Below are 26,822 nucleotides of genomic sequence, written 5' to 3'. Positions count from 1 at the left end.
TGATTCTGATTTGCATAAAGAAATTAAGTTATGCGTATTGTCATTATTTCTACTGCTTTTGCGAAGCGGTAGACGGCAAGTCATTTAGTTTACTACGTCCGACATCATATGCAACAGTTGTGCACATAAGCTTGGACAATATAATATCAAGGTTGTCAACATATGATGGCGTTTAAACTGAGATCTTTGGTATTGTGATACTTAATGGTCCCATAGTCTCTTTGCTGACCGGCTGGACGATGACACCGAAGACGTGATGACAACAACATATTTTTTGTACCAGCTAAATTTTTAAAATTACAAGATTAATAAGAATAATGGAATAAAAAAAAATTGGAGCTTCTTCGGGAAGTAAAATAACATGCCAAACGATAAATCTCACTGAATAATTCATTAGCAGGGAGCACTGAGTACCAATCATTTGCTCACATGCTTTAGTACGTAACTTCGTTCGTAGATTCGGAAGCCAAATTTTGCCCCAGTTTCCTTGGTCTCCTAGACCTGATGCATGGCGGTGGTGATCATATAAAGCTCAATATAAAAAGTCTGGCAAAAAGAAAACTTAATCTTTAATATCGATAGCAACGTAAAACGGCTATTACTTTTGGCATACAAATTATATAAATGCTATAACTTAGTATATTATAACTTAGCATATGTATTTGAAACTTCTAGACCTCAACGCTTTCTTTCTGTACTCGCGATCATTGGCATTAACTTAATTAAGGATATAAAGCTTAAAGAAAATGAAGGAAGAAAGGAAGGAAGGAAGGAGGGTAGGAAGGAAGAAAGGAAGGAAGGAAGGAAGGAAAGAATTAAGGAAGGGGAAGGAAGGAAGGAAGGAAAGAAGGAAGGAAGGAAGGAAGGAAGGAAGGAAGGAAGGAACGAACGAACGAACGAACGAACGAATGAACGAACGAACGAACGAACAAACGAACGAACGAATGAATGAATGAATGATTAAATGATTGAATGAACCAACAAGAACAACAACAAAAACATAATATAACGTCCTAGATGAACCAGGATGCAAGACAATAAACAATATCAGCAAACGTTTGGATCCAAGTTTTTCGTCCATTTAAAATCTACTCCTCTTGACCAGAGTGATGTTCTCTTGTCAAAATTCTTTTGACTGTAGCTGTTACTGCTTGACGAATATCTTGCATGCGCCACAAGTACAGCAGAGGGTTCACTGTGGAGTTCATTGCTACGATCAGTTCGCTTATCAGTAATGCCTGGTATGGTGCCAATGAATGAAGATCTTTTTCGCGACTATATGTAACAAACGAGCAAAAATGTGGTAGGTATAATAACAAAGTCGTCACCATGACAAGTAACATGGTATTCAAAGATCTTCTGTATTGTGAGACATCAAAATTTGAGCTTTCATGGCTTGGCTGCTGATTGGCCGATGATACAGAGGACGTGAGCTTCTTCAGTGAGTAGAACGACATTGAATAACAAACCGTTATGGTTGTGAGAACAACAAACATTACACATGGGAAAATAGTAAGTATTGCATAAGAAAGAATATTTGATAATAATAAAGTCAACAGCAGGAGAAGTACTACGACCCAGTAAGGGATAGTCACCATCCAAATACGTCGAGATGTTACAAACGATCGATATCTGTTTTTCAGTCTAATGGCCAACAATCGATCAACACTAATAAGAGTCAAACAGTACAGAGATACAGAACCCAACCAGTATCCGAAAAGATGAGCAACCGCAGCTATATAACAGTATTTTGTGCTCCACTCCTTAATGTAAGCATAGTTGGCGAGGATCGTTGAAGTTTCTGCAAACGCTCCAAAGATAAGATCCGATAATGCAAGATTAGCAAGAAGAAGATACGAAGGTTTGCTTAGAGATGTATTCTTCCAGATGGAATACAGTATTAAAGAGTTCAGAGATACGGCAGTTAGTGATGTAACTGCATATAACGTGGATAGAACTATCCGAAACGATGGCAAGTCCAGGACGCTGTTGTATCTAAAAGAATAACAAGTGTTATTCATCTTTTATATCTGTGCTTACCTAACGTGAAGCCAGCGTCTTAAACTTTAAATTGAAAACACTTGCGATAATAATTTGAGTGCGTCTTTTTGTCATATTCTAAATCATTATCATTATCATTTTTATTGCCGTTTTATTATCAATTCAACTGCCTCCACTTTTTTCAGTCATGTCTACCATCCGCCAATCAGAGTAAACTATCCTTAATTCTTATCGTTTATTATCAAATGACACGTAGCTAAATTGTTTTTCGAATGAGAACTTTCTTAATAGCTGAATCTAATTTCCAAAAATGATAAAGTGTTACTTTATGAGATGTTGAGCTCTGCAGCGAGAAACATGCAATAGCACTCTTAAATAATTAGTTCTATAAATAAACATGTTTATTTTACATTTTTGCATGTAATTAGGATACATTATTAGCCTTTTCACCATTCATGGCTCCTTTTGTTCCACTAAAAAAATTAAGGGACCCCCATTTTCTCCTTCTTAATTTTTTAACAATATTTTTTAAAGCGTTTAAAGAGGTTGGTGATTGTGCGGCAGGCGATTTCAATCATTTTTAATTTGTTTATATACCGGGCTTACAAAAACTTGTTATACGGAAATAATCTTACCTAAAAATGTTCAAAAACAAGTTAAACAGATTAATATGGGATTGGATATTAGAGAATTGTCGTTTTCTAGAAGATATTATATTTTTTAACAATATTTGTTAAAGCGTTTCAAGAGGTTGGTGATTGTGCGGCAAGCGATTTCAATCATTTTTGTTCATATACCGGGCTTACAAAAACCTGTTATACGGGAATAATCTTATCTAAAAATGTTCAAAAATAAGTTAAACAGATTAATATGGGATTGGATATTAGAGATTTGTCGTTTTTAAATTTTAATTTTAATTTTTTAACAATATTTTTTAAAGCGTTTCAAGAGGTCGGTGGTTGTGCGGCAGGCGATTTCAATCATTTTTGTTCATATACCGGGCTTACAAAAACCTGTTATACGGGAAAAATCTTATCTAAAAATGTTCAAAAACAAGTAAAACAGATTAGTATGAGATTCGATATTATAGAATTGTCGTTTTTTTCAAAGGTATTTTATTTTTTAACAATATTTTTTAAAGCGTTTCAAGAAGTTGGTGGTTGTGCGCCGGACAATTTCAATCATTTTTATTCATATACCGGGCTTACAAAAACCTGTTATACGGGAAACATCTTATCTAAAAATGTTCAAAAACAAGTTAAACGTATTAACATGGGATTGGATATTAGAGATTTGTTGTTTTTTTAAAGATTTTTAATTTTTTAACAATATTTTTAAAGTGTTCCAAGAGGTTGGTGATTGTGCGGCAGACGATTTCAATCATTTTTGTTCATATACCGGGCTTATAAAAACCTGTTATACGGGAATTTTCCTACACATAAATGTTCAAAAACAAGTTAAACAGATTAATGTGGGACTGGATATTAGAGATTTTACGTTTTTTTTAATGATTTTTAATTTTTTAACAATATTTTAAAAGTGTTTCAAGAGGTTGGTGATTGTGCGGCAGACGATTTCAATCATTTTTGTTCATATAACGCGCTTACAAAAACCTGTTATACGGAAATAATCTTACCTAAAATTGTTCAAAAACAAGTTAAACAGATTAATATGGGATTGCATATTAGAGAATTGTCGTTTTTTAGAAGATATTTTAGTTTTTAACAATATTTTTTAAAGCGTTTGAAGAGGTTTTTGATTGTGCGGCAGGCGATTTCAATCATTTTTGTTCATATACCGGCCTTATAAAAACCTGTTATACGGGAATAATCTTACCTAAAATTGTTCAAAAACAAGTTAAACAGATTAATATGAGATCGCATATTAGAGAATTGTCGTTTTTTAGAAGATATTTTATTTCTTAACAATATTTTTAAAGTGTTCCAAGGGGTTGGTGATTGTGCGGCAGACGATTTCAATCATTTTTGTTCATATACCGGGCTTACAAAAACTTGTTAGACGGGAATTTTCCTACACATAAATGTTCAAAAACAAGTTAAACAGATTAATATGGGATTGGATATTATAGATTATAGATTTTTTAATTTTAAATTTTAATTTTCTAACAATATTTGTTAAAGCGTTTCAAGAGGTTGGTGATTGTGCGGCAGGCGATTTCAATCATTTTTGTTCATATACCGGGCATACAAAAACCTGTTACACGGGAAAAATCGTATCTAGGAATAATCAAAAACAAGTTCACATATTAATATGGGATTGGATATTATAGATTTTACGTTTTTTAAAGAGATTTGTAATTTTCTAACAATTTAACGTGTTAATATGATCAACTTAGCATTACATATAGGTACACTAAAATACTAGGCATAAAATCTCTAAAAAAACTACAAAAAGAGTATATAAAATATTTAATAACTAAGGTCCAGTTTAGACGTCGAATCCCGCACGCGCCGAATCCAATGCAGACAAACCAAACATTAGTTTGCCCATCTGCACTAGACCCGGCACGCGCGAAATTCCACGTCCAAACCGTGCCCAAAACGTTAAAACAAATGGGAAACTAATTTGTAAATATTAAGTAAAAGGAAATCTAATTAAAAGCTAGTCTAAAAAGGTGGGTCTTTAACAACGTCTTGAATCTATTAAAATGTCTCTCGTTACGTATCTCTTGTGGTAAATTGTTCCATAACTTCGGAGCAGCCGCCCTAAAAGCACGGTCTCCTAGTGTCTTTTTGGTCATAAAGCTTGGCGGCTGCAGAAGCAAACCTTTAGAAAGATCTAAGATTATAAGAATTGTTATCCTTAATGCTAACCAGTTCACATATATATCTTAGGGCAAGCCCATAAATTGCTTTAAAAGTAAATAAGAAAACTTTAAAATCTATCGTAAATTTAACCGGTAACCAATGCAAAAAGTTTAAAACTGGTGTAATATGAGAGTATCTAGGTATACTATATATAAGCCTAGCTGCTGAATTTTGGACTTTTTGTAATTTCGCAATGTTCATTGCTGGAAGTCCATGTAGAATACCATTACAATAATCTATGCGCCCTATAATTAATGCATGAACAAGTGTTTGTGTCACTTCACTACTCAAATATTTCCTTATGCGCCTAACATTTGTAAGATGAAAGTAAGCTGCTTTGCAAGTTTTATTTATATGCTCCTGAAGACTTAAGTTGCGGTCAAACCAAGTTCCAAGATTCTTTACTGAGCTCACAGATTGCACACGAGCCTCTCCAACCTTGAGGTAATCTACGTGAACCTTAGCCAGCTGCTGGCGTGTACCAATTATGGTAAACTCGGTCTTACTATCATTGACCTTGAGTTTATCACTTAGCATCCACGTTCTGATTTCCCGCACACAGAGCTCCATAGCAGCGACGGCTTCATCAATATTCAAGGCACTGTCAGGCTTGAACGCAAGATATAATTACGTGTCGTCTGCAAAGCGTGCACACTAGGCAGATGTCTCTTGACCACCTCGAACAATTTACTAGCATATAAAGTAAACAGCTCTATTGCTGGTTTTCATGTCGGCCATGTTGGAGGAATTTAACAAAAGAATTGTCAATGAATTCTTTTGTTATATCCTCCAACATGGCCGCCGTGTCTTTTGTTATCTAATTCTCTTGGGAATGGTTGAAAACCATCAATTGCTATCGCAGCTAACAGTTATATACAGTTCTGTTTTGAATATACTTTGAAAGCACATGATATAAAGATATATATACATTAACTTGCTCGCGTGCTGGTTGGTTCATTTGTTATCAGAAATAAAAGGACAGACAGATAAGCTGACGTCAACGAGCGTGCGCTCTTTGTTTCGATTGCTTTGATCACTAAAAAAAATTGCTATCGTTTTTGCTATCGTAAAAAAATTAACGTATGTCAATTTGCTAAATATACATCAGGGAAATTCGTTTAATCCTCGGTTGGCGTGGATGTTGGTCCAGACTTGCAACTCCATGTCATGCTGATCATCCTATTAAAATCATAGAAATTTAAAAAATGTTAAGATTGCAATTGAATGTTGGTAGCAGGCTCGATGGATACTTTTTCATTGTTATTTTAATTTGTGAATGCTAATCGATCTCGTCTATGCTCGAATGGGATTTTTCTGTTCTTAATTTCCTTTCTCTTCTAGTAATTTCTGTTTTTGTACTTATTAATTATTATTATTTCAAATCTCCCCACCTTCCCCAATTTAACGTATACTTTTGTCATGTTTGGCTCGCCATAAATGGTGACAAAACAGAATGTTAAAAAAAGCATATTTATGAATTTTTGAGCAATGCTTTGCTATTCAAATTGTTAAAAGTGCTATCCTCCCTTTCTTCCTCTCATTTAGCGGATTCTTTTTCAGATTGTTCTATACTTTTGTCATGTTTGGCTCGCCATAAATGGTGACAAAACAGAATATTGCAACAGTAGCTGTTCAAATTGTTAAAAGTACTATCCTTGTTTTCTTCCTCTCATTATTTCATGTGCATGGTAGATTTTTACGAGTCATACCATTTGGGGCGTCCGAATAGTAATCGTCTCCTTCCATACATCTCCCTTTTGTCATTTACATGCATGGATGTTTTAACTTCCTTTTTTTTTTTTGTCTTGACAACAGTTCAACATGCAGTTCTACAAATGCATACTTTTGCATGTAATTTTCAACTCGTGGATACGCGAAGGGTGGAAATGATGCAAATGTGTCACTCACTCGCTCACTAAGATATTAGCAGATTGATAATCAATCGCCTTACGTCATCTGCTCACGAAAATTACGCGAAACTTAAGCTCGGACCCCATTTTATCTCAAATGGATTCCATAAAGTTACCTGGAAATCTGGACTGACTCTGTTCCTACTTCCTGTCATCATTTGTGATGCTCTTGGCGAAGTATTTATCTTATCCATAGTGGTATTGTTTGCCTTCCGCTTTCGTTTTATTAGGATAATAATGACTGTAGAAATGGCTGCTAACAAACATATGCCGATGGAACAGCCAGCGATGAGAAGGACACTTTCCAGCCGAAGACTGTCATTTGCTGAATGTATGATGTTTGGTTCTGAAGGCCTTGTAACAGGTTCTGTGGTGGTGGTAACTGTTGTCGATACTTCAGCTGAAGTAGTAACTAAAGTAAAGAGTCCTTTCAATATATAAAAAAACATCTGTGATGAAAACATTGTGGATGGAGCTGTCAATGGTCCGTTTGCATAATGGCGCTATTTTACTACCAATACCAGAATTCTTCTCGAATTTTCTTTCTTATTCAAATTTGTATTTTTTCATGTGAATATTAAGAAAATATACCTTTTTAGCTTCGTTTGTGCACATTTCAGACCATGTGATGTCACTCTTGGGAGTTGATTCTTTCATTGAAAAGAAATTTCTCAAGGGAATGTCATCTAATCTCAAATGGGAAATTTGCACACGAAGCTAAAGAGGTCCATTGTTTTTAATAAATGGAGCATAAGAAAGTGTGCAAGGGGTTTTGGTAGTGGTGGGGAGCATAAGACAAAAAAAAAAAAAACGGTTTACATTTAAAAAAATGCATGTACCTTCAGTTGGTTCAGGTGTTTCCTTTTCTGTCACATTAAACACCAACTTCAGGGAAGTTGAGCAAGAAGGTGTGCCTTGATCACGTGCTATCACAACCACTTGATACGAGATTGGTCGAACGAGAAGCATGAGACGAATGGACCCTGTTAACCACTCAATTGAAAACGTTCCATTCCCATTTTCCAAGTTATATCTGACGTCACCGTTGACTCCATTATCTTTATCGACAGCACTGACATTCGCTACAATTGCCCCAATCTTTGTGTTAACAGAGATATTGTACCACGTCTGGAGGAATGGGTCAAATATTGGACAATTGTCGTTAACATCGATTATTCGTATATATAATTCGCATGAGGCAAACTTCATTGGTTTTCCATTGTCGGAAGCACGGACACCAAGAATAGCAAAATCCGTCTTCAATTCGTCATACCTCAATGACTTAGATGTGAAGATTTTACCCGACTCTCCTTCAACTGTGAATAGACCACCAGCATCATTGGATAAGAAATACATGACTTCGCCATTTCTCCCTTGGTCTAAATCACTTGCATTAACTTGACCCACGAAGCTTCCCAAAGTAGCATTTTCATACACCGATAGATTGTAAACAGGAGAAGAAAACACTGGTGGGTAAAAGTTTGGTGTGGCTGGCTTGTCGCATTTGATCCCATCGTAGCCTGGATAACAATCACATTTATTGGGTGCCAAGCAAACGCCTTGTTTTGAACAGTCGCTTAACGCACTGCAGTCTGGGGTACTGCAAGCAGCTCCATGCCATGAAGCTTCACAATTGCACAGATCGTAACCAATGCATTCTCCGTGGCCTGGAAAACAGGAAAATAGAAAATAAAATTAAAACTTATAAATGGAAATTTAAGTATTTTGCTAGAATGTCAGGAGATTCGCTAGATTTCTAGATACAACTATTTGAAAATATCATTGTCGGTCGGAGATATGAAGTCTGAGACCGAAATCAATTATCGGTTATAGGCTGTGAACATTCTTGTGTGATTTGACTTAGTAGTTTGCAACAAGTTAATATCTAAATGTACCAACTTTGAGTGATGACCTGTGCTGCTGTTATCTGGCTAAGTGTATTTTGTCCCAGCAATTCTACTCGATCTCATATTTCAGATTTAAGACCTACGACCGACAACGTTTTTTGAATTACTGGGTGTATACGATCCAAAGCACTTTTTGCAAAGAAAGCATACATTGTATTTGGTGTTTCTTTCGAAAAACAAAATGGCCGCACCCATGAATATCAATGAGTAAAATATCGGTTGAATTTTATTTTAATTCATTTACCTGAACAAAAATTCAAAGCTTCGCATGAAGCATTAGAGCAGTCAGATCCACTAAAACCAATATCACATTCACAGAATCCTGCTTCTTTGCAAATGCCATGATTGCTGCAGTTGTTGAGTTCAGTGCAGGTTGGCTGGCCACAATCTACCCCTTGAAATCCATCGTAACACCTAAAACACAAGTTTCGCGATATTTAGTAAAACACAGGAAACATGGCTCTTCGGAGTGTGAGTACTTAGAAGAGTTTCAAAGTATGACCATGGAAGCAGGGCTGCAAATATATTTTTCTATAAGGATGTCATATGTCAGATCAGTGACAAGTTTTGATCTGACATGCAGTCTGGTTGGACAAAAGCTTCTTTCAAATACTGCAACCGGAAAAAATGTTACGCGCCTGGGGCAATTCTGTCAGGTAAAACCGCTGAAACCCATAGCGGCCGCTGCGTGTCGCGCTGTTGCTGTCCTTTTCACCGATTGGATTCACTTTTCACTCGCAATTTAAAGGGCTCGAAATAGCGGCCTGCCAATGGCCAAATGCTAGGCCAAATTTGGGGTTTGGTAGTCAAAAATGATTATGCCAAATGGATTATAAAATTACAGGCAAAATTTACTGGACATCATCTTTCACTGTTTCTTTATCTAATGATTGTTCCTATTCACAAATGAATCTCCTCCAATCAAAGTCTTGTCTATATCACGTGGCATGCCATAAAAAATAAATAGCAGATCAACATATATTTCACCTGTCCAAAATTAAAAAACAGTGGCAGGCCAATTTTTTCCCTTTATCGAGCTCGGCAGCGTATTCGACCCTGTATATTACCCTGGCAGCGAATACGTATACGTAAACGTTCTACTATTTCATTTGCATGATAATATAGTAGGTAAATGTCTAATAAGAAAGTTGCTTTCAATTATTGATTTATGATTCTACTTACCTACAGGAAGAGTTTGCCCCATCTCCACTCACACAGTCCCCATGATTACTACAATTAGCCAACATATTGCAATCAGCAGAATCAAGGCACCCATTTCCACTGTAACCAGGGTAACACTGACATTTGTTAGGGGCAACGCATGTTCCATTTCCAGAGCACTGATGTACATCCGGGCAATCAGGAATTGCACAACTCATCCCAGTCCATCCCGCATTACATTCGCACTGGTAGACGTTAACACATCGGCCATGATCTGGTTTAAAACATTTAATGACAGATTAGCTCCTTTAGCTCTAAAGTGGAAAAAAAGAGCTACAAACTTCAGTTGTGAAAAGTCGACTCCAAAATCATTAAGAAACTGAAACATATGTACCAGTGATAGCTATTTTAATACCTGAACAACGATCAAGATCCGAGCAGGAATATTGGCTGCAATCTTTTCCTGTCCAATCTTTATCGCACTTGCAGACATCAAAGTTGACACATTTTCCATGACCGGAACAAGATGACACGTTTAGACATGTTGGGATAATGCTACAATCGCTTCCTATAGGCAGGTGATACGGTTTCAATAAAGTAGCATTTACAATGATTATCGTCATTGGCAGTCTATGAAGAAATAGAAAAAAGGGGAATCTGCCTGCTTGGAGTCTCTATGGATCTAGTCCTTTTTCAGGATGCAGGGAGTAATCTATGACACAGGAGTTACCTATGAATGATGGGGGTAACTTATGATCCAGTTGGTTGGATTCCTATCCAACAGGTGTGACGAAAGAAGTACTGAGAAAACTCCTCTTAACCTTAACTTACCCATATATCCATCATTGCAGAGACATTTGTTTGTAGTCTTGCAGACTCCATGAACTGGACTGGTGCAGTTATTCACATCATAGCAAGTAGCTGGATATTAAATAAAAGTAAAGCTGGTTTAAGACACTAAAAAGCGGAGATGTTTTTAAAGAGTATCTTGGGAAAAAATGTTTTTACCTTTCTCGCTGCAGGTATCTCCTTGCCATCCAATGCTGCACTGACAAAACCCTTTGATACATTTACCGTTACTAGTTGAGCAGTTCGGGCACGTCCCTGTTAAATTACAACGTCAGAATTACAACTAGATTTTTGTTGCATATTCTACAAACAGGTTTAGCATTTTATCATGATGTTAAATACCTGTTTCACACTTTTCTCCAGTCCATCCTTTCAAGCATTCACAAGTTTGATTGACGCAGCGGCCCTTGCCCGAACACTGATCTGGACATCCTAAATGGAGTTTAAAGAATGACTGTGATTACTATCAACCAAGCTGTTATCCATCTCATTTGTCCATTTTTTCTTTCATATCCATTTATTCATACATTCATCGATATAACAATACATCCACCATCTACCATTCATCCCTCCATTCATCCATTTATTCGACCATAAGCCAATTATTTTATTCCTTCCTCCCTCCCTCCCTCCCTCCCTCCCTTCCTCTCTCCCTCCCTCTCTTTCTTGCTTGCTTCCTTCCTTCCTTCCTTGCTTGCTTGCTTGCTTGCTTGCTTCCTTCCTTCCTTCCTTCCTTCCTTCCTTCCTTCCTTCCTTCCTTCCTTCCTTCCTTCCTTCCTTCCTTTCTTTCTTTCTTTCTTCCGTCCGTCCATTTCTTCTCTTATACATCCATCCATTAATCCATCCATCCATCCATCCCCTTTTTCCTTCCTTCCTTCGTCTTACCCGTCAGGAGAACTTCTTGCATGGCAAAAGACGTGTCATTTGTCACAGCAACATCGTAGATACAGCTCTTCAAAAGATTATCTGGTAATTTACGAGCCAAGCAGGTCTGTCTTGATTTCTTTTCAATAGGAAAAAGGCTGTCAGAATCTATAGTATCATTGTTATAAAAAAAAAACAAGTATATATTCATGTAAATCACAAACCTCTAACAAGTCACTGGATACATTTGATAGTCCATACATAGGAACATGGCTTGGATCTGTGTATGTCGAGTCCATTACGTCATCAGCATGAAAATTGGAAGAGTTCCAGGACCACGAGTCGTATAAACCTGATTGATTGTTGGTAGCTAAAATACGCCCTGTAATATAATCGTTTCTGGTTTAGTTTTGGCACAAAAAAAGATCAAAAGACGAATGGCCGGGGATATGAAGCTTAAACAGCTACAAACTGCAAACTTGTAAGCATATCTTTTGCGTTCTTGAACGAGATTAGTGGAATCGTGCTACAACCCCCTGAATAACACTGAACCAATAACGACAACAATCGAAGAAACCTTTCATCTAGTGCTGTACAGTGCACTCTCTGTCTCTCTGTAACTCAGATCCCCCTTTTCCCAGCACCACAAATGCACACATGCTAAACATTACTGCCGTCAGTCCTTTTAGACAAGAAATCACAACAAATTTGCTGCAGAAACTGAACACTAAGCGTTGTTTAAATGTAAACAATGTATTAGTCAATAACCATCTCAGTCTACTTACAAGAATCTGCAAATTTAACTGGATCTGTGTAAAGTTCTCCATTTGGTCCAGTCAAGTCATTCGCAGGATTGTTGTCCATTAAACCACAGATTCCCTGCGTGCGACCTTTGAAATCCGCTGTGAGTGTATATAGAACATTAAGGAACTGTCTTCCCATTGTATCACTGTGCCGCACATAAATCGTTACAGTAACACCTATAGAAACAGATCGAAAATATGTCAAGGTTTATGAAATTCCTGAACAATGCATGGAAAACCCAACTTCAAGAAGTCTTTAGTTTAGTAGGAGGAAGGAAATTCCAGAGTGCCGGAAAAAACCTTTCGATTCAAGAAGAGAACCAAACACTTCAGCATGGGGCAACAGGGAATCGAGGAAAAAGGCGAGCTGCTACTGCTGCTGCTGCTGCTGCTGCTACTGCTGCTGCTGCTGCTGCTACTGCTACTACTGCTGCTGCTGCTGCCTCTGCTGCTGCTGCTGCTACTGCTACTGCTACTGCTACTGCTACTACTACTACTACGCCATCCTGACTCCCCAACAACGAGGCGGATGGACTAATGACAAGCAAAAAAAAGCATACCTGTCTTGTACTCAAGGGAAAAGAACACTACTTCGCCCTCATTTTTTTCATCAGATTGTTTCTGGATTTCAAGAAAAGCGGTTTTATTGTCGATTGATAGTTGTTTCCCCAAAGCTGTCGTTAGATTCACCAACGCACCATCAATCCTAAAGCCAAAAAACAGCAAATCGCAGTTACGTTTAGAATGAGGAGTAGAATTTAAATGGATTTTAGTTCAGTAGTTTTCTTTCGAAGTTACCTTAGATGTGGCATATCTGTTGGATCTAATGTTATTTGTGACATGATGCTAACAACGCTGCTGCGAACTTTTAAAGCAATTCCTCCTATGAGAGACGTCCCCTTGTGGGCAAAGAAGCGGAACTGGATTCCAAATGAATTTGGAATACTACGACATCCCCAGAACTCACCAATACCAAAGTAATCAAACTCAACTCCTACAAAAAAGTTAAAAAAATAAGATACTTAATTAGGCATTACGAAATTGACTAAAAGACTGGGTCATGTTGGCATTGCAACGCATTTTGGAACCATGTTCCCTAAAACATGGCCTTTTTGCACTGGCCTTTTGCTGCCAAACTAACTTTTACAACAATTCTATGAAAATTATATGGCAAAACCAGCCAGCTTCCTATCGAAATGCGTCAGTTTGTCTTATGAAAGCCCGTGCATTTTTGCACGTCGCGCTGTAACTTGTACCAATGACAAAAGATATTCTAAAACACTCTTCGATTTTTCTTATTTTTTTCTCATCTTCCTTGCTAATGGCATACGTGTTAATTTTCAAAGAACACTTCCATTACTTCTTATAATCTATCGATATATTGTGTTACCATCTAAAGTCTCTAGATGAGGATCACCAAAACCTCCTGTGGGTCGTCTAATTTCACAGCAGCGACCTGTCCAACCTCTAAAACATCTACACTCTGTCTGGCATTTGTTAGAGACCGTACGGCCGTTACCGGAGCATGCACCTGATAAAATGAATAGGACATTGAATTATTCATCATGAAAAGTTGACGTTTAATTTTCTTCCAAAAAGGGAGTGGGCACATATTAGTAGGTACAGAATGAATGTTGGGAGTAGTGTACATAAGATGGAGAAACGAGTAAATCAAAATGAGCAGTAAATAATTTTATCATTCAAATTATTATTTTTTCGTCATTTTGATTGGTTGAGATAACTGCAAATAACTGCCTACAAATAATATTCTGCTCATGCGCATTACGATACAAAAACGTTTTTCTGCATGTAATAGTCTGCTGATGTGCAGTAACGTTACATTTGTCAACATGGTTCGCTTCCTTGTCACTTGGTTTGTTTAATAAATAGCAAGAACAGTCAAAGCACAAAACGAAAACGGATAAAAAAGCATTTGAATGAAAAATTACTCACTTGTGTAAGGATAAACGTCGGGCTGCGAACAGCTACGTCCCTTTCTACCAATTACACAATTTGGACTTCTGCCACACGGAGGATAGTACGGACACTTATATAAGCCATTGACTTTTACAGGTGATTGTCCACCCTTGCATTTCCTTGATTACACATAATAGGGAAAAAGGTTAAAAATACTATAATTGAAGTCAGGATTCTTAAATAACACTTGAACTGACTTAGAATTTCTGAATCATTTTTGCAGACGTTTCCATCTGTGACCACGTGTTTTAGTGTACCGTTGGTATTTGTGCACGCGTACAGGTTGGTGTTGTTTATATTATATTCAAATATATATATATATATATATTAATCAAACTCATTAATAATTCATGAGGAAAACACAACAGAAATCACGACCGTGAAGAGTGTTGTAAATCTGATACAAAACTGTGTTCATTTGCATAAACTTTAAGTTGGATTTTCTTGGCCAAATTCACTTTAATTTTGAAAATTTTAGTGAAACACAAAGGAGCTAACCTAGACGTTTGATAAGTCATATACAGTATTCATGTCCGTGTTGTATCAGATATACAATCACTCGGCTACGCCTCGTGGTTGTATATCTGATACAACACGGCCACTCACACTGTATATATTACTTACACAGCCATTTGCAAAATTTATGGCCGTTTCAAATATTTATGCAAGTATATCAAAAGTATATCAGACACGGCGGGATATCGTTCTTGATATTATTTTCAGAAAGCCCTAGCGATAGATGCAACTCGAAAAAAATATCAGGGATGATATACCATCATTTTTGATATACTTTTGATATACTTGTATATACATTGGAAGCGGCCATAATTTTTGCAAATGGCTGTGTATGATATATATATATATATATATATTTATATATACATCTCATTAGATATATATATCAATGTATACTACAACCTTTTTGCAATCAATTGTATATATATTTATACATATAATATAGATCTCCCGCTATAGACAAAAATCTTCTTTTCCTTCTTCTTCTCTTTCTCCTGCTTCAATATTACACTTATTTAATTACTATTTTACCACTAGCCAGCTATTCTACGACTATGCCGTAGCCAGCATTAATTATTCCTATTCCTAATTAACTTTACCAAAAATAAACGTAACATAACGAATTCAACAGCAGCAGAAGGAGGCTGGTTTACCATGACAGCCTAGCCAATTAGTACAGGCCCAAACCTTGATCGTGGTCAGGTTTTAAGGAAAGTGGTCTTCCGTTTAAGAGAAAATGGAACTCCCCGTTTCTGATCCAACCCTCACCTTTATTACATTCAAATAAAAATATGGTTCTGACTTGGAAAAAAGGGTTCCGGTTATACAGTTGGTAACAGCCTCGTGCAAGAAACAAATTAATGTCGCTTACTTACGGTAAACAGTCGCACACTCCTCTATGACTTGAGAACACTCCGATCTGACCATCACGGCATATACATGGTGGGGGAGGTGTCGGCCTTGTTTGTGGTGTAGGTATTGGACGTCTTGTCCATGGATATGTTGTAGGGGTTTTCCATGTTGTTTTCCATGGATATGTTGTAGGGGTTTTCCATGTTGTTTTCCATGGATATGTTGTAGGGGTTTTCCATGTTGTTTTCCATGGATATGTTGTAGGGGTTTTCCACGTTGTTTTCCATGGATATGTTGTAGGGGTTTTCCATGTTGTTTTCCATGGATATGTTGTAGGGGTTTTCCATGTTGTTAGTAGAGTGCTTTGTGAAGGCCTTGTTGTAGCTGCTGTAGTAGTAGAGGGCTGGCATTGACACTTATCCTTTGGAATAGAAATTCATGAATACTCGATCCCTTGGTTTTTAACTTCCATTACTGCGATTCCCAGTCACACGCGACCAACTAGACCTTCATCACAAACAAAAAATTGCGTTTGGGTGGACATCAATCAAAAGGGTTTCTATCGTTTTTGTTGGTTTCTACACCAGGACTGACGTTAATACTCACGTGAACACGTGCAAACGTGCGCACGTGCAAAAACCGTTGCTCTTATCTCATGCTGTGAATTTCTCGCTCTGGATATATTTTCTAAAACAATTCACAGCATTCCGGCTCCGAATCTCAATGGCTTGACTGCAAAGCTATCGGTATTGACTATTATTTGAGCTTCTTCAAGATCAGATAAGTCAATATCTTTAGCTTTGCATTTGAAATTCGGAGTCGGAATCCTTAGACATGTTTAAGAAACCCTTTTGATTGACGTCCACCAAAACTCAATTTGTCGTTTGTGATTTAGGTTTCAGTTATTCGCATGTGAGTAGGGGTTGCAGTAATAAGTCAATAACAATACATTCCAATAAATTAAATCTATAGTATTTTACCACTTTTAAAATGACGAGATCAGAGATGGATCTAGGGGTTGTTGGTTGGAGGCCCCTTTTGTGAAATCTTGCTAAACAAATCATGTTCTTTACGTTCAGTAGTTTGGAACCCCCCCTTTTTTAAAAAAAACTTTGGATTCGCCGCTGGAAGTTTAGAGTACTAAAATGTAGTGACGAGAAAAAATAGCAACGTCAACTTACTTTAGTGACATAAGGATTGAGTTGAACACACAAACTTTAAAAAAAGGAGTTAAACATGTATTAATAGCAATAATGAAGATCTTGAATAAAATAGTTTTTTATAGCTTTTCTTTACAATATGTAATTTATTTCATTATCATTATCATCATTATCATCATCATCATTATCTGTATTATTATCATTATCATCATCATCATCATTATCTGTATTATTATCATTATCATCATCATCATCATCATCATTATCTTTATCATCATCATTATTATTTATTATTATTATTATTATTATTATTAAATGAACAATAGCAAAAAACAAGGAACAAAGAAACAAATGAACTATAAACAAACGTCTATTTCTAAATACTAAGTCCAACAGTTTTAATGCTTACCTCTTTTTAAGACCACTGTATAATTTACGATTGTACAACGTCGCTTTTATCTCCCAATTAAAAAGTCCAGCGGACAGTTCTCCCACCAGGCTAGTATCCCCATAATGTTGATTGACAGTCAATTCGTTGTTCCATTTATTGTCTATGTCAGATGGAGGAAAACACGGAGTAACATCCATTCGAATTCCAAAGGGAACTGCTATTGATAGACTCAGTACGACGGGGATTAACTTAGAGATATCCACTCTCAATCCTAAATTAAGAGCGTACATCAACGGATTAATTAAAGTGATCAAATGATTTACGGTTAAAACGGTAGTAATATTAATGTATGCGATGGGAGGAAAGGGGGATTCTAGGAGCGTTTACCACATTTGGTTGGAAAATCCCGTGGAAACGTATCATTGCCTATGGAACAGTCTGTACTAATTGCCCTATGTCATAATGACGTCACATCATTACAAAGTATTGTTTTAACGCTAGGGATCTTGGTCGCTGGAGGGGGATGGAATGACAACAACAAATCTTAAATCACAATGAAATTTGGTTTATGAGCTGGTGAAGGCAAGAACTACTAAATACTACGCTAAATATCTCGAAAGAAGATAATTAAGCTTAAGGTAATTCCCTTGTTTTGCACTGCGTATTTTTCTTTCGGAAACTAAATAAGAAACATGTTCCAAAAAAATTTTTACTTTTTTTTCTCTTTTTACTGGGATACCTGTGGTATATCAGCTATAAAATGCCTTTGTTTTTTTGTATTTTTCTCCTCGACAAAATGGCAAAGTTGCGCAATAGTTACCCAGGGGTCTTCAGGAACTTACCCAAGAGACTTTCTGGTATCTGCGGGTTCCCGTCTATGGTCCAATCAATTATCATGTACCAGATGTCAATCAATGTCACTATGTTGACAAGTGATTTAGAGAATGTGGAGCTAACATATCACGTGGCACAGGTTTAAGTCTACGCATGCTCTATTTCGTTGACCGCCGTAATTCAATACAGCAGAACTAGAAATATTATTTATGAATTTCGTAAAAAAGGATTTCAAGTCGAGAACTGATACCGAGAATTTCGAAGCGATTATTTCTAAGAATTTACAATGAACTTCATGAGCAAAAGCTTGTTTTGGTTAACTATTCATGATTCATCTACTCGAGCAGTATTTTCTGCACGAACGGGCGAAGATCGATGAGGAGAACAGGGTTTCAAGAGTCAGAATTACGATAAGCGATAGTAAACAAATATTTCATTATTTAGTATGACTCGTTAATTCTCTTGAGCTTTACAATATAGTCTTATAACCTATATTTATGTATTTATATTAACTGTTTTGGCTTCAAAGTCTATACTCACAAAGGAACATGAGGTACATAGCAATCTATTTATTTTAAGATTCTATTTGATTTAAGAAGCAAAATTAATTTCTACGCACATTCCAGGGTTGGATCTTTGCCGTTCGAAGCGTATATGATCTCCTTTAATCTTTCTCCAAAAAAATGGCGATTCGTTAAAGAAATATCGATAAATTATAAAATGTAAAGCAATTATGAGAGAGGGTTTGAGCAAATATTAGCCTGTATTTACGTTTTACATGAAGCTTTTTGATTTTAAAGAGACGTTGCAAATTACGTATGCCAAAATCCGGATCCCGGGACTGGAATTAGAGTTCCAGATTGAGTTTTTTGATGAGTATGGCATAAACGCTCTGCCTGCAAACGGCTTTTAACACTGTCGTTCGAAATTTTGCAACTTATTTTTACTTCCGCTATAGATTCTTCGAGACCCTGATACTAGTAAACCATTCCAACCAGGGTCCGGTTTATCATTACTTTGAGACGTCACGAAATACTTTATCAGTATTTTTGGAAGCTGAACCAACTAAATCCTGCATGCATGTTAAAACCAGGTCCTCCAGGTATCCAGGTATCCCAGCTTACCCTGCCAGCATGGTTTGTTTGAGTAGGGAAATTGCGATTTTTTATCTGACTCGGCACAGTTTCCACTCGGAAAAGTGTCAGTTTTCGACTATTTTGAGATGGTTTTTTTTTTTCAAAATAAATCAACAACGAGAAAGGTGACCCCCATTTTTTATTTCAGATTTTTGATAAATGCAATGCTCGTCATTACATATCAAAATATGAAGGAAAGTTTATTGGATAGATTTTGAAATATTTTTTAACGTGAATAGTTGACATTTGCAATTTTTGGACGTTCGTAAAGGCCCACATACCTGCATTTTTCACTAAAAGTTCAAGAATCATAGTCATCCAATGACTTTGATGGATTTATTAGTATAGAGTATCTAGTAAGCCTCGGGTTATAAGTACGTTTTGTTATATGAAAGTATTTTCAACTTTGAATAAAGGTTCTTGATTACAGCTTCCGGTTACTACCGCATTTCACTATAAAACCCATAAATTGACATATTTGGAGGGCATCTAGAGAAAAAACGAGAATGGCGACCCCATCTTTTTATTGCAGTTTTTAAATCTCCATAACATAATTAATGTCCATACAAAGTTTTAGGACAAAGTTATTGGCAAAATTTCTTTCGAGGGAATTACCTTAAATCTAGCCTAAATTTCTATTATTTTAGCCGATGTAAACAAACCGTAACGTCATTATGAAATAGGGCAATTGACCGGTGATCGACACGCAACATGACATAAACACTAATTAAATATGGCGGGACCATGCAACCTTAGCGTTAGACGTTTTGGCTAGTTATTGACGATGATAAAGGGGGAGCTTTTAGAAACAAATTCGCTATTGTATTAGATATTTTGAACAAGAAAGACAAATAACACCTGGCAGTAATGCCAAAAACAAAACTTCAAATATCTAAAAGTCTGGCACTAGTGTTTTGTCCTCAAATGGAACAAGGTTTTTTTCCGTTCGAAAGTATTCCTTTTTTCCGGAATATTTCCGCTGGAAGGAACCGTTCCCTTGGGTTAACCAACCGAAAATACCGGATTAGGATTTTAGGTAGGAAGTCAAGCAGAAAGGTATCGTCATACCGTCATATCGGAAAACCACTGCCATTTTAGTTTAGCCCCACTGCTACGTTTTCTTTTTTGTATGTGTTGTTTTTGTTTGTTTGTTCGTTATTGTTTCTTTTGGTTTTTTCTATTTAACTTACTTATTCCCTTGAAAAATTTCCACCATGTTTTTCGTTTGTTGGGGGAGATAGGCGGAGTAGTTTTTACTGGAATCTTGTAAGACAACTTTGGTTCAACCATTGCTTCCCATGACACTTTACCATCGGTTTTGATGTTGAGGTTAGCTTCAGGTTTCATTTCAGGAGACTTGCACAACAAGACAAGAAACAGCAAAATTAGCACTTTATTTTAAAATAAACAAGATTTTTGCTCCTCCCTGTTGGGCCTAAAAATGTTCTGTATTTGTAGACATGTGTGTATCAAGTTAATTTATTATTATTATTTTTATTTTTATTATTAATATTATTATTATTGTTGTTGTTGTTATTATTATTATTATTATCAGCAGTAAACACGTTTGAATGCTAATTAGATAAGCTAGATAGGGCGTAATTTCGTAACCTACCAGCATGACAGGACTAATAATACAATCACTTAAAACCAATTATAGAGGGGGAAAATATATATATAGCTATATCGTAAAATGTCTTATTTCTAATAGAAGTTTTTAAATGTTTATCATATAGTGCTCTTTAAGATGGTACTCACTTTAAAAAAAAAATTTTCATGATAAGATTTACTAAACTTAAATTAACTGTGATGTTTTTAAGATGCAGTTTAAATACTTAGAATGTTTGAAATGTCCTTAAGATGTGATTAATTTGAATGTTCTTGCAATGTTCACTGTGCAGCTTAATACCGCTTTCTGCATTCTAAGTAATACATTTTTGTATCTTGCTCCAAAGATATTCTTCATATCAGGCTCCATCTCTTTAGACCATCCTCCAAGAGCGTCCAAAATGAGGTTCACTTGCAAGATCGTGTATCCTGGGTGTTGTTTTGTGAGATCAAGTCTAAGTGCTCCATACTTCTTCGTCTTCTCTTTGTCTTTCTTTTCTCGGTTGTTAACCCACGGACAGCTCATTTCCACCATGAGTACTTTCTTGTTATCGTGGTCGATGAAACGCGCGTCCATACGATTAGATCGTACATACATGTGGTCAGCATATACAGGTAAATCCCAGTATGCTTCAGCGTCAGTTGATTTGTAGAGTGGTTTGGGTTTGACATCAGAAAACCATGGGGGTGTACTATTAGCCAGTTTGAGATCTCTTAGCATCTCAAAGAGAAACACTTTCAAAGCAGCGTTGTGTCTATCCAGGTACTTGGACTGTGCAAGAGATGGACATCTAGCCAGTACATGTGCCAGACATTCGGAACCCTCGCCGCACATTCTGCATGTGACATTATTCTTGTCTGTTGTTCCCGTCTTGTAGGCCGTGCAGACTCTAGTAATGCCTGCAATACAATGGGTAGCAGCGCTTACCCACTTGTTAAGCCATGCAAAGCAACCTTCATGACTTAACTGATCATCCTGCCATCTTGCTTTCAGTAGACTTCCTTGCCAATGTTGATCTTCAACCTTCCCCACGAGTTTTTCATTTACAGCTTTTTTAAGGTGTTTCTTGATGCGGTGCATTCCCTTGATCTTTATCTCCGGTTCTTCTAATGGTCTACATGACGGTTCAGGGGTATTTAGGTTCAGAGTTGTTCTTAGTTCTTGGGCAAATTTCTTTGCATCACTAATGAGAGAGGAGAATCTCTTGTCTACAGCTCTCCTTCAAACTGTTGTTGTTATTATTATTATTATTATTATTATTATTATTATTATTATTATTATTGAACAAGCGACTTTTACGCCATTAGTATTCATTACAACTGGAGGTATGGCAGATGAGTGTAGAAGTTACCACAGTAGGCTCGCCGAAGTAATTGCCAACAAGACAGGAGAAGATTATGGTACCAATGTATCCTGTATACGAGCAAAGGCTTCTTTCTCCCTCTTGAGATCAGCTCTTATATGCCTTAGGGGCTCAAGAACCACAAGACGAGTACTTAGGAACATAAAGGACATAAACTTGAATGTTGAGACTGCAAATGCAGCAATTAGCTAAATATTTAAATCCTCCATATATACAACTAAATCTTTGCCATTATTATTATTATTTTTTTTTAACATATATTATTAGGATTAGCTTTTTACTAAATAGACTTTGCGAATAGTATGCGAACATTAAATGTGGTCATACTTTTAGGCGATGCGCTGTAAATTAGATATTGCATTAATGAATTCAAAATATGGTCTTACTTGTACGTTCGAGTCACATCCACGGCGGTTAAATGAGCACGTTCCTCCAATGAAGAGATTCTCAATTGTTAATGAGTTTGTTGTGTGTATCTCTGCTGTAGTCTAAATATACAAGTTGAAGCAATAACCGCGAATATATTTTTGCGGATTGCAGGAAGATTGGGGCTTTATATTTCCAATTCCAAAGTTGAGGGGGAAAAATGGATCGATTTGGCGTTGCAGTGTGGGGATGTTTTACCTGTACATATGCATGAGAGAATGACAAACACACAAAACTATATACAGTCCAGGCTCGTAAGAGACCACTTCGGGATTAATGCAAACGGGGTTTAAATCGTGGACGTAACTAGATCACGTCCCTTACGAGAGTCTTCGCAGAGAGAGCTCCGACTGTATTGTCGTATCCAACATCTTTGTTTTGCTCTGCTTCTGGGTCTCCCCATATGTTTTTTGGGATCCAAGATAAGCAAGCTATATGGATCGTTAAAGCAGTTCATTGTGACTTCTGTTCCACAGTATAAAGAATAGAGAATCTTTAGAACCATTTTACCATTCATGGAAATACAAGAGCAAGACCAATTGTTTCTAAGTATTAAAAACTAAACTAACCTCTGTTGTAATTTTCTGATTCAGATTTAGCTCAAAAAAGAATGCTGACTTGACGCAAAGAAGAGGTCCAAGCGGTATGCAAAATCCTGTTCCTAGTTGCTTTGGACGTACAATAGCCTTAGTTCCAACAAAACTAAAAATAGACAGAAAGTGGAGAAAAGCGATATTTAATTAACGCCAAGAATCTCCATAAGATCGTTAAAAAAAGTTGGAATAAACATTTTCTTTATACAATGGGCCGTTTGCATGATGGCGTCATTTTACTACCACTAACAAAGCGTTTGGCGAATTTTCTTTCTTATTCAAATTTTCATTCCCTCAAAAAATAACTAGATTATCATAAAGAACAAAGATGACAAATGTTTACCTTAGCTTCGTTTTCACCGAAAGTGCCAAATCTATCTCGGCAAAAAATCTGGCAGCTATTCCAATTCCTAGAATCGCACCACTCATTTTTTGTTTGCCATCAGCACCCTTCTCGTTAGAGGTACTAAATTTGAAGCTAGGTTCGACGTCCACTTTGAATGACGTTCCAACTTTAAGTTCTGTTCCAAATTCCAACTAAGGAGAAATATGCAAAAGGTAAACTTGCAGTTAGTTTTGTATTCACTCAGTATTGATTTCACTTTTACCCATGCCCATATTTTTCTTCGTGTCTTACCACTTTCAAGCAAGAAAGCAATTAAGCAAGGAAGCAAGCAAAGAAGCAAGGAAGCAAAGATGCAAGCAAGCAAGCAAAGAAGCAAGCAAGCAAGGCAGCAAGGGACCGAAGAAAGAGTAAAGAGAAACGAAGTAAGGGGAATAACATTACAGTTGTACATCATTCTAGAAATTCGATTTGTCATGCGTTATTTCTTACCCCTAAAATTACTTCCTTGGAGTTGCTTTTTGAGAAAGGAAATTTATAACCAACTTCCCGTTTTGCTCTTCTGTGTTTGGCATGTAATTGGTCGATTTGTACTTGTGTAATAGCAGTTCCATTCATAACTGATATCACAGGTAGAACCTCCATGATGACGTATTCCCCATTCACTGATGACGATAACACCTGTTGAATAAAATTGGCAAATCATTAATAGTTAACAATCTTGTTGTCTTCTCTATACTATTGGTTTTTAATCATTTGGATATATATATTACGTATATATAGCCATTTGCAAAAATTATGGCCTTACACATGGTAACAATATTTTCACATGTGAAAATAACATGCTAATTTAACATGTGAAAAATATCAGGTTTTCGAAAAGGAGAAATATAGGTATTTTATGGATAATTAAATGATAAATGGATATATCAATATATGAGTATTGCAGAATTTTTGCAAATCGCTGAGTATATATTGTGTTAGTAAAGCAGAAATTACAAAATATATTTTGTTCAAAATAATCGGTCGCTAGAGGATAATACTCCAAAATTCATGAACATTTTGAATTACGACTTGACAGTTATTTATTTTGCTTATCATATCTCTTATAGCACTACCTTTGAAATAAAAGGCTGACTTCCCCTTCCAATGACTGAATCATTAACAGATACTTTGTCCTCAGATTCTGAAATTAATAACCCTGGATTATTATCACCTCCAGAACATACGATGACGTCGTCTTCTTCTGAGCTTGTGAGGTGTGGCTTGAATCTGCAAAGAAAATGAAATTTTAAAATTGAAGTGATGAATATCTACAAGTGCGTTGGTCCTCAACTTGTGTCGCAATGCTGTAGCTATACAAGTTGCAGAAAATAGAGCTCCGTTTAATCGCGCCTTTAACCGACCAAGGACATAAATGCAAGCCATCATTAATTTTATATGGCATTATGCACCTTATAAAGGTTTTGGATCGGTACCAAAAGTTTCCCTTGTATGTTACAAAATTACTTCATGAACTTACTTTTTGGTCCACGTCGATTTCCCATCACATCGTTCCAGCATCGTGTGAATGAACGTTAAACTTTCCGTCTTGCGAATATTGGTAACTCTTTCTATAAACCCATGACTTTCTCGTGCTACTATCACGTCTCCTTGGCTTGCGTTGATAGAGCTTGCTGCTTCCATCACCAAGTAATGAGACACGACAGATTTTGATCCGATCTGGTATAAATGGCCAACGCACTTGTAGATATATTTTCCTAGAAAGTAAGACGTTCCTGCTTTAGTTTACTGTCTAACCGAATTTCTAAAAATATTTTCATCTCCCTCAAAAAACATTTATGAACACTTTCGAAGGGCAGCCAAAAAGACAACAAATGCCTTTGTAATTTTTTTTCTCCTTCATATATCTATGTCTAGTTTATATTATAATATCTGATTTATGGACCCCTAAGAAGCTAAAGAAACGTAGTCAGAGCTAAGTTTAAGGTCAACACTAGGCTGATTTCGGAGATTGTAATGTTGAAGAAAGAATATCAACAATAGGAGTTAATTGGAGTATCACAAATAAGCCCAACGTTTTACTGCCTCCACAGAACTACATCCTTAAAAATGAAAACGAAAGGCAAAATCACTATGCATGGAATTCACTAAAATTACCCTGTATCAGATGCATAGCTGTGTTATTTAAGAGGATACTTCCATTAAACATCCCATCGATTTGCTCTTTGTTTGGTTCTTCCTCTTCTGTCACTTCATCTGTGATTGGCTCAGGTTGAACCTTTTCCTCGAAATCAGCATATTCTATAACATCTTCTAATTCCGCCTCCTCACGAGAAACAAGCGTGTACGGACCTAAGAATTTTCAATTGCAATGCATGTCATCATGTCATCAAGTCGATTAAATCCTGGAAACATGGTTAGAATGTCATTGCAGATCGGAACCCTTTCAGTTGCATTCGCTGTGAGGCTTACTTGGAACATTCATATTTGTTCGAGAGTTAAGTTTTTGTTATTGTTTGTGGTGATGGTGGTGGTGATGATGATGATGGTGATGATGGTGATAGTGTTGGGGGGATAGATGGTGGTTTTAGTGCTGTTGGTGGTGGAATTGGTGATGGTTTTAATGGTGATGATGGGGGTGGTGGTGGAAGTTGTGATAGGTAGGAAGGTACATTGGTGGTGTTGGTGCATATGGTTATGGTGAAAGGTCGAGGGATGCGCTACTACAAATGGTTTTTGACACTGAATATTTTCTTTACCTATTTGATTTGTCTCATTCACTTTATGCATTATTCCACCAGCCTGTGTACTCGTCATCACGTGACCAACCTCAATACCCAGTTCCTTTGGCACAACGAAGACTGAAGTAACCTCGTCTTTACCAGGTAAGAGTACTGGACAACCGTATATTGTATGCCTATTTGGGTCAATAACCTTGACATTACTGCGCAGCTGGGTATTGTTGACCCTGCTTTTGTCTGAGTAGTCGACCTGCAGCATTCCATGTGGACAGCGGCTGACATTCCATGCACGACACTTCCCGGCTTCCTAGATTGTTGCGTTTTTAAGCAGAAAATAAGAGAAGACGATTCGTACGCATCGCATTTTATGAAAATATGTATGTTACCGAAAGAAAATGTTGATAATGATATTTACCTCGATGTTGTAACATTTCTCAAGATCTCTACATTTTGCATATGTTTCCATGTTAGATGAAGGTCTTTCAAAGTTACACTGTTTATGCTGACAATCGACTTGCTAAAATTAAGAAAAGAACAGAAAAAGACATATCAAAA

The 26,822-nt window shown here is 36.7% G+C and overlaps 2 protein-coding genes across 2 annotated transcripts in view; both read right to left on the bottom strand.

Annotated features, from left to right (window-relative positions):
* Nucleotides 1–4,271: 4,271 nt before the first annotated feature.
* Nucleotides 4,272–26,822, bottom strand: part of LOC116301602 (uncharacterized) — a 42,589-nt gene continuing 20,038 nt past the window's right edge. The window contains 29 exon segments of the mRNA XM_089035966.1: nt 4,272–6,008; nt 6,856–7,151; nt 7,579–8,406; nt 8,891–9,060; nt 9,829–10,081; nt 10,223–10,375; nt 10,639–10,728; nt 10,816–10,911; nt 10,999–11,088; nt 11,542–11,659; nt 11,745–11,902; nt 12,306–12,500; nt 12,884–13,029; nt 13,122–13,317; nt 13,714–13,854; nt 14,277–14,419; nt 15,692–16,089; nt 16,850–16,883; nt 17,238–17,490; nt 20,380–20,545; nt 22,548–22,649; nt 23,157–23,289; nt 23,524–23,717; nt 24,016–24,204; nt 24,642–24,795; nt 25,046–25,283; nt 25,684–25,878; nt 26,286–26,574; nt 26,683–26,784. Of these exon segments, the coding sequence (XP_088892092.1) occupies nt 5,934–6,008; nt 6,856–7,151; nt 7,579–8,406; nt 8,891–9,060; nt 9,829–10,081; nt 10,223–10,375; nt 10,639–10,728; nt 10,816–10,911; nt 10,999–11,088; nt 11,542–11,659; nt 11,745–11,902; nt 12,306–12,500; nt 12,884–13,029; nt 13,122–13,317; nt 13,714–13,854; nt 14,277–14,419; nt 15,692–16,089; nt 16,850–16,883; nt 17,238–17,490; nt 20,380–20,545; nt 22,548–22,649; nt 23,157–23,289; nt 23,524–23,717; nt 24,016–24,204; nt 24,642–24,795; nt 25,046–25,283; nt 25,684–25,878; nt 26,286–26,574; nt 26,683–26,784 (5,595 nt within the window). The 3' untranslated portion in view covers nt 4,272–5,933.
* LOC116301604 (uncharacterized) lies at nt 21,018–22,102 on the bottom strand. Its single transcript, XM_031710690.2, has 2 exons — nt 22,098–22,102; nt 21,018–22,017 (listed from the first exon to the last, which is right to left on the bottom strand). Exons 1-2 carry the CDS (start codon nt 22,100–22,102, stop codon nt 21,045–21,047), a joined length of 978 nt encoding a protein of 325 aa, XP_031566550.2. The 3' UTR covers nt 21,018–21,044.

The sequence above is a fragment of the Actinia tenebrosa genome, unplaced genomic scaffold, assembly GCF_029948245.1.
Source record: "Actinia tenebrosa isolate PJP-AT-01 unplaced genomic scaffold, QUT_ActTen_1.0 PGA_scaffold3__52_contigs__length_22856419, whole genome shotgun sequence".
NCBI classification, from domain to species: domain Eukaryota; kingdom Metazoa; phylum Cnidaria; class Anthozoa; order Actiniaria; family Actiniidae; genus Actinia; species Actinia tenebrosa.
The sequence above is the reverse complement of the archived record's forward strand: the minus strand, read 5'-3'. Positions and strand labels throughout refer to the sequence as shown.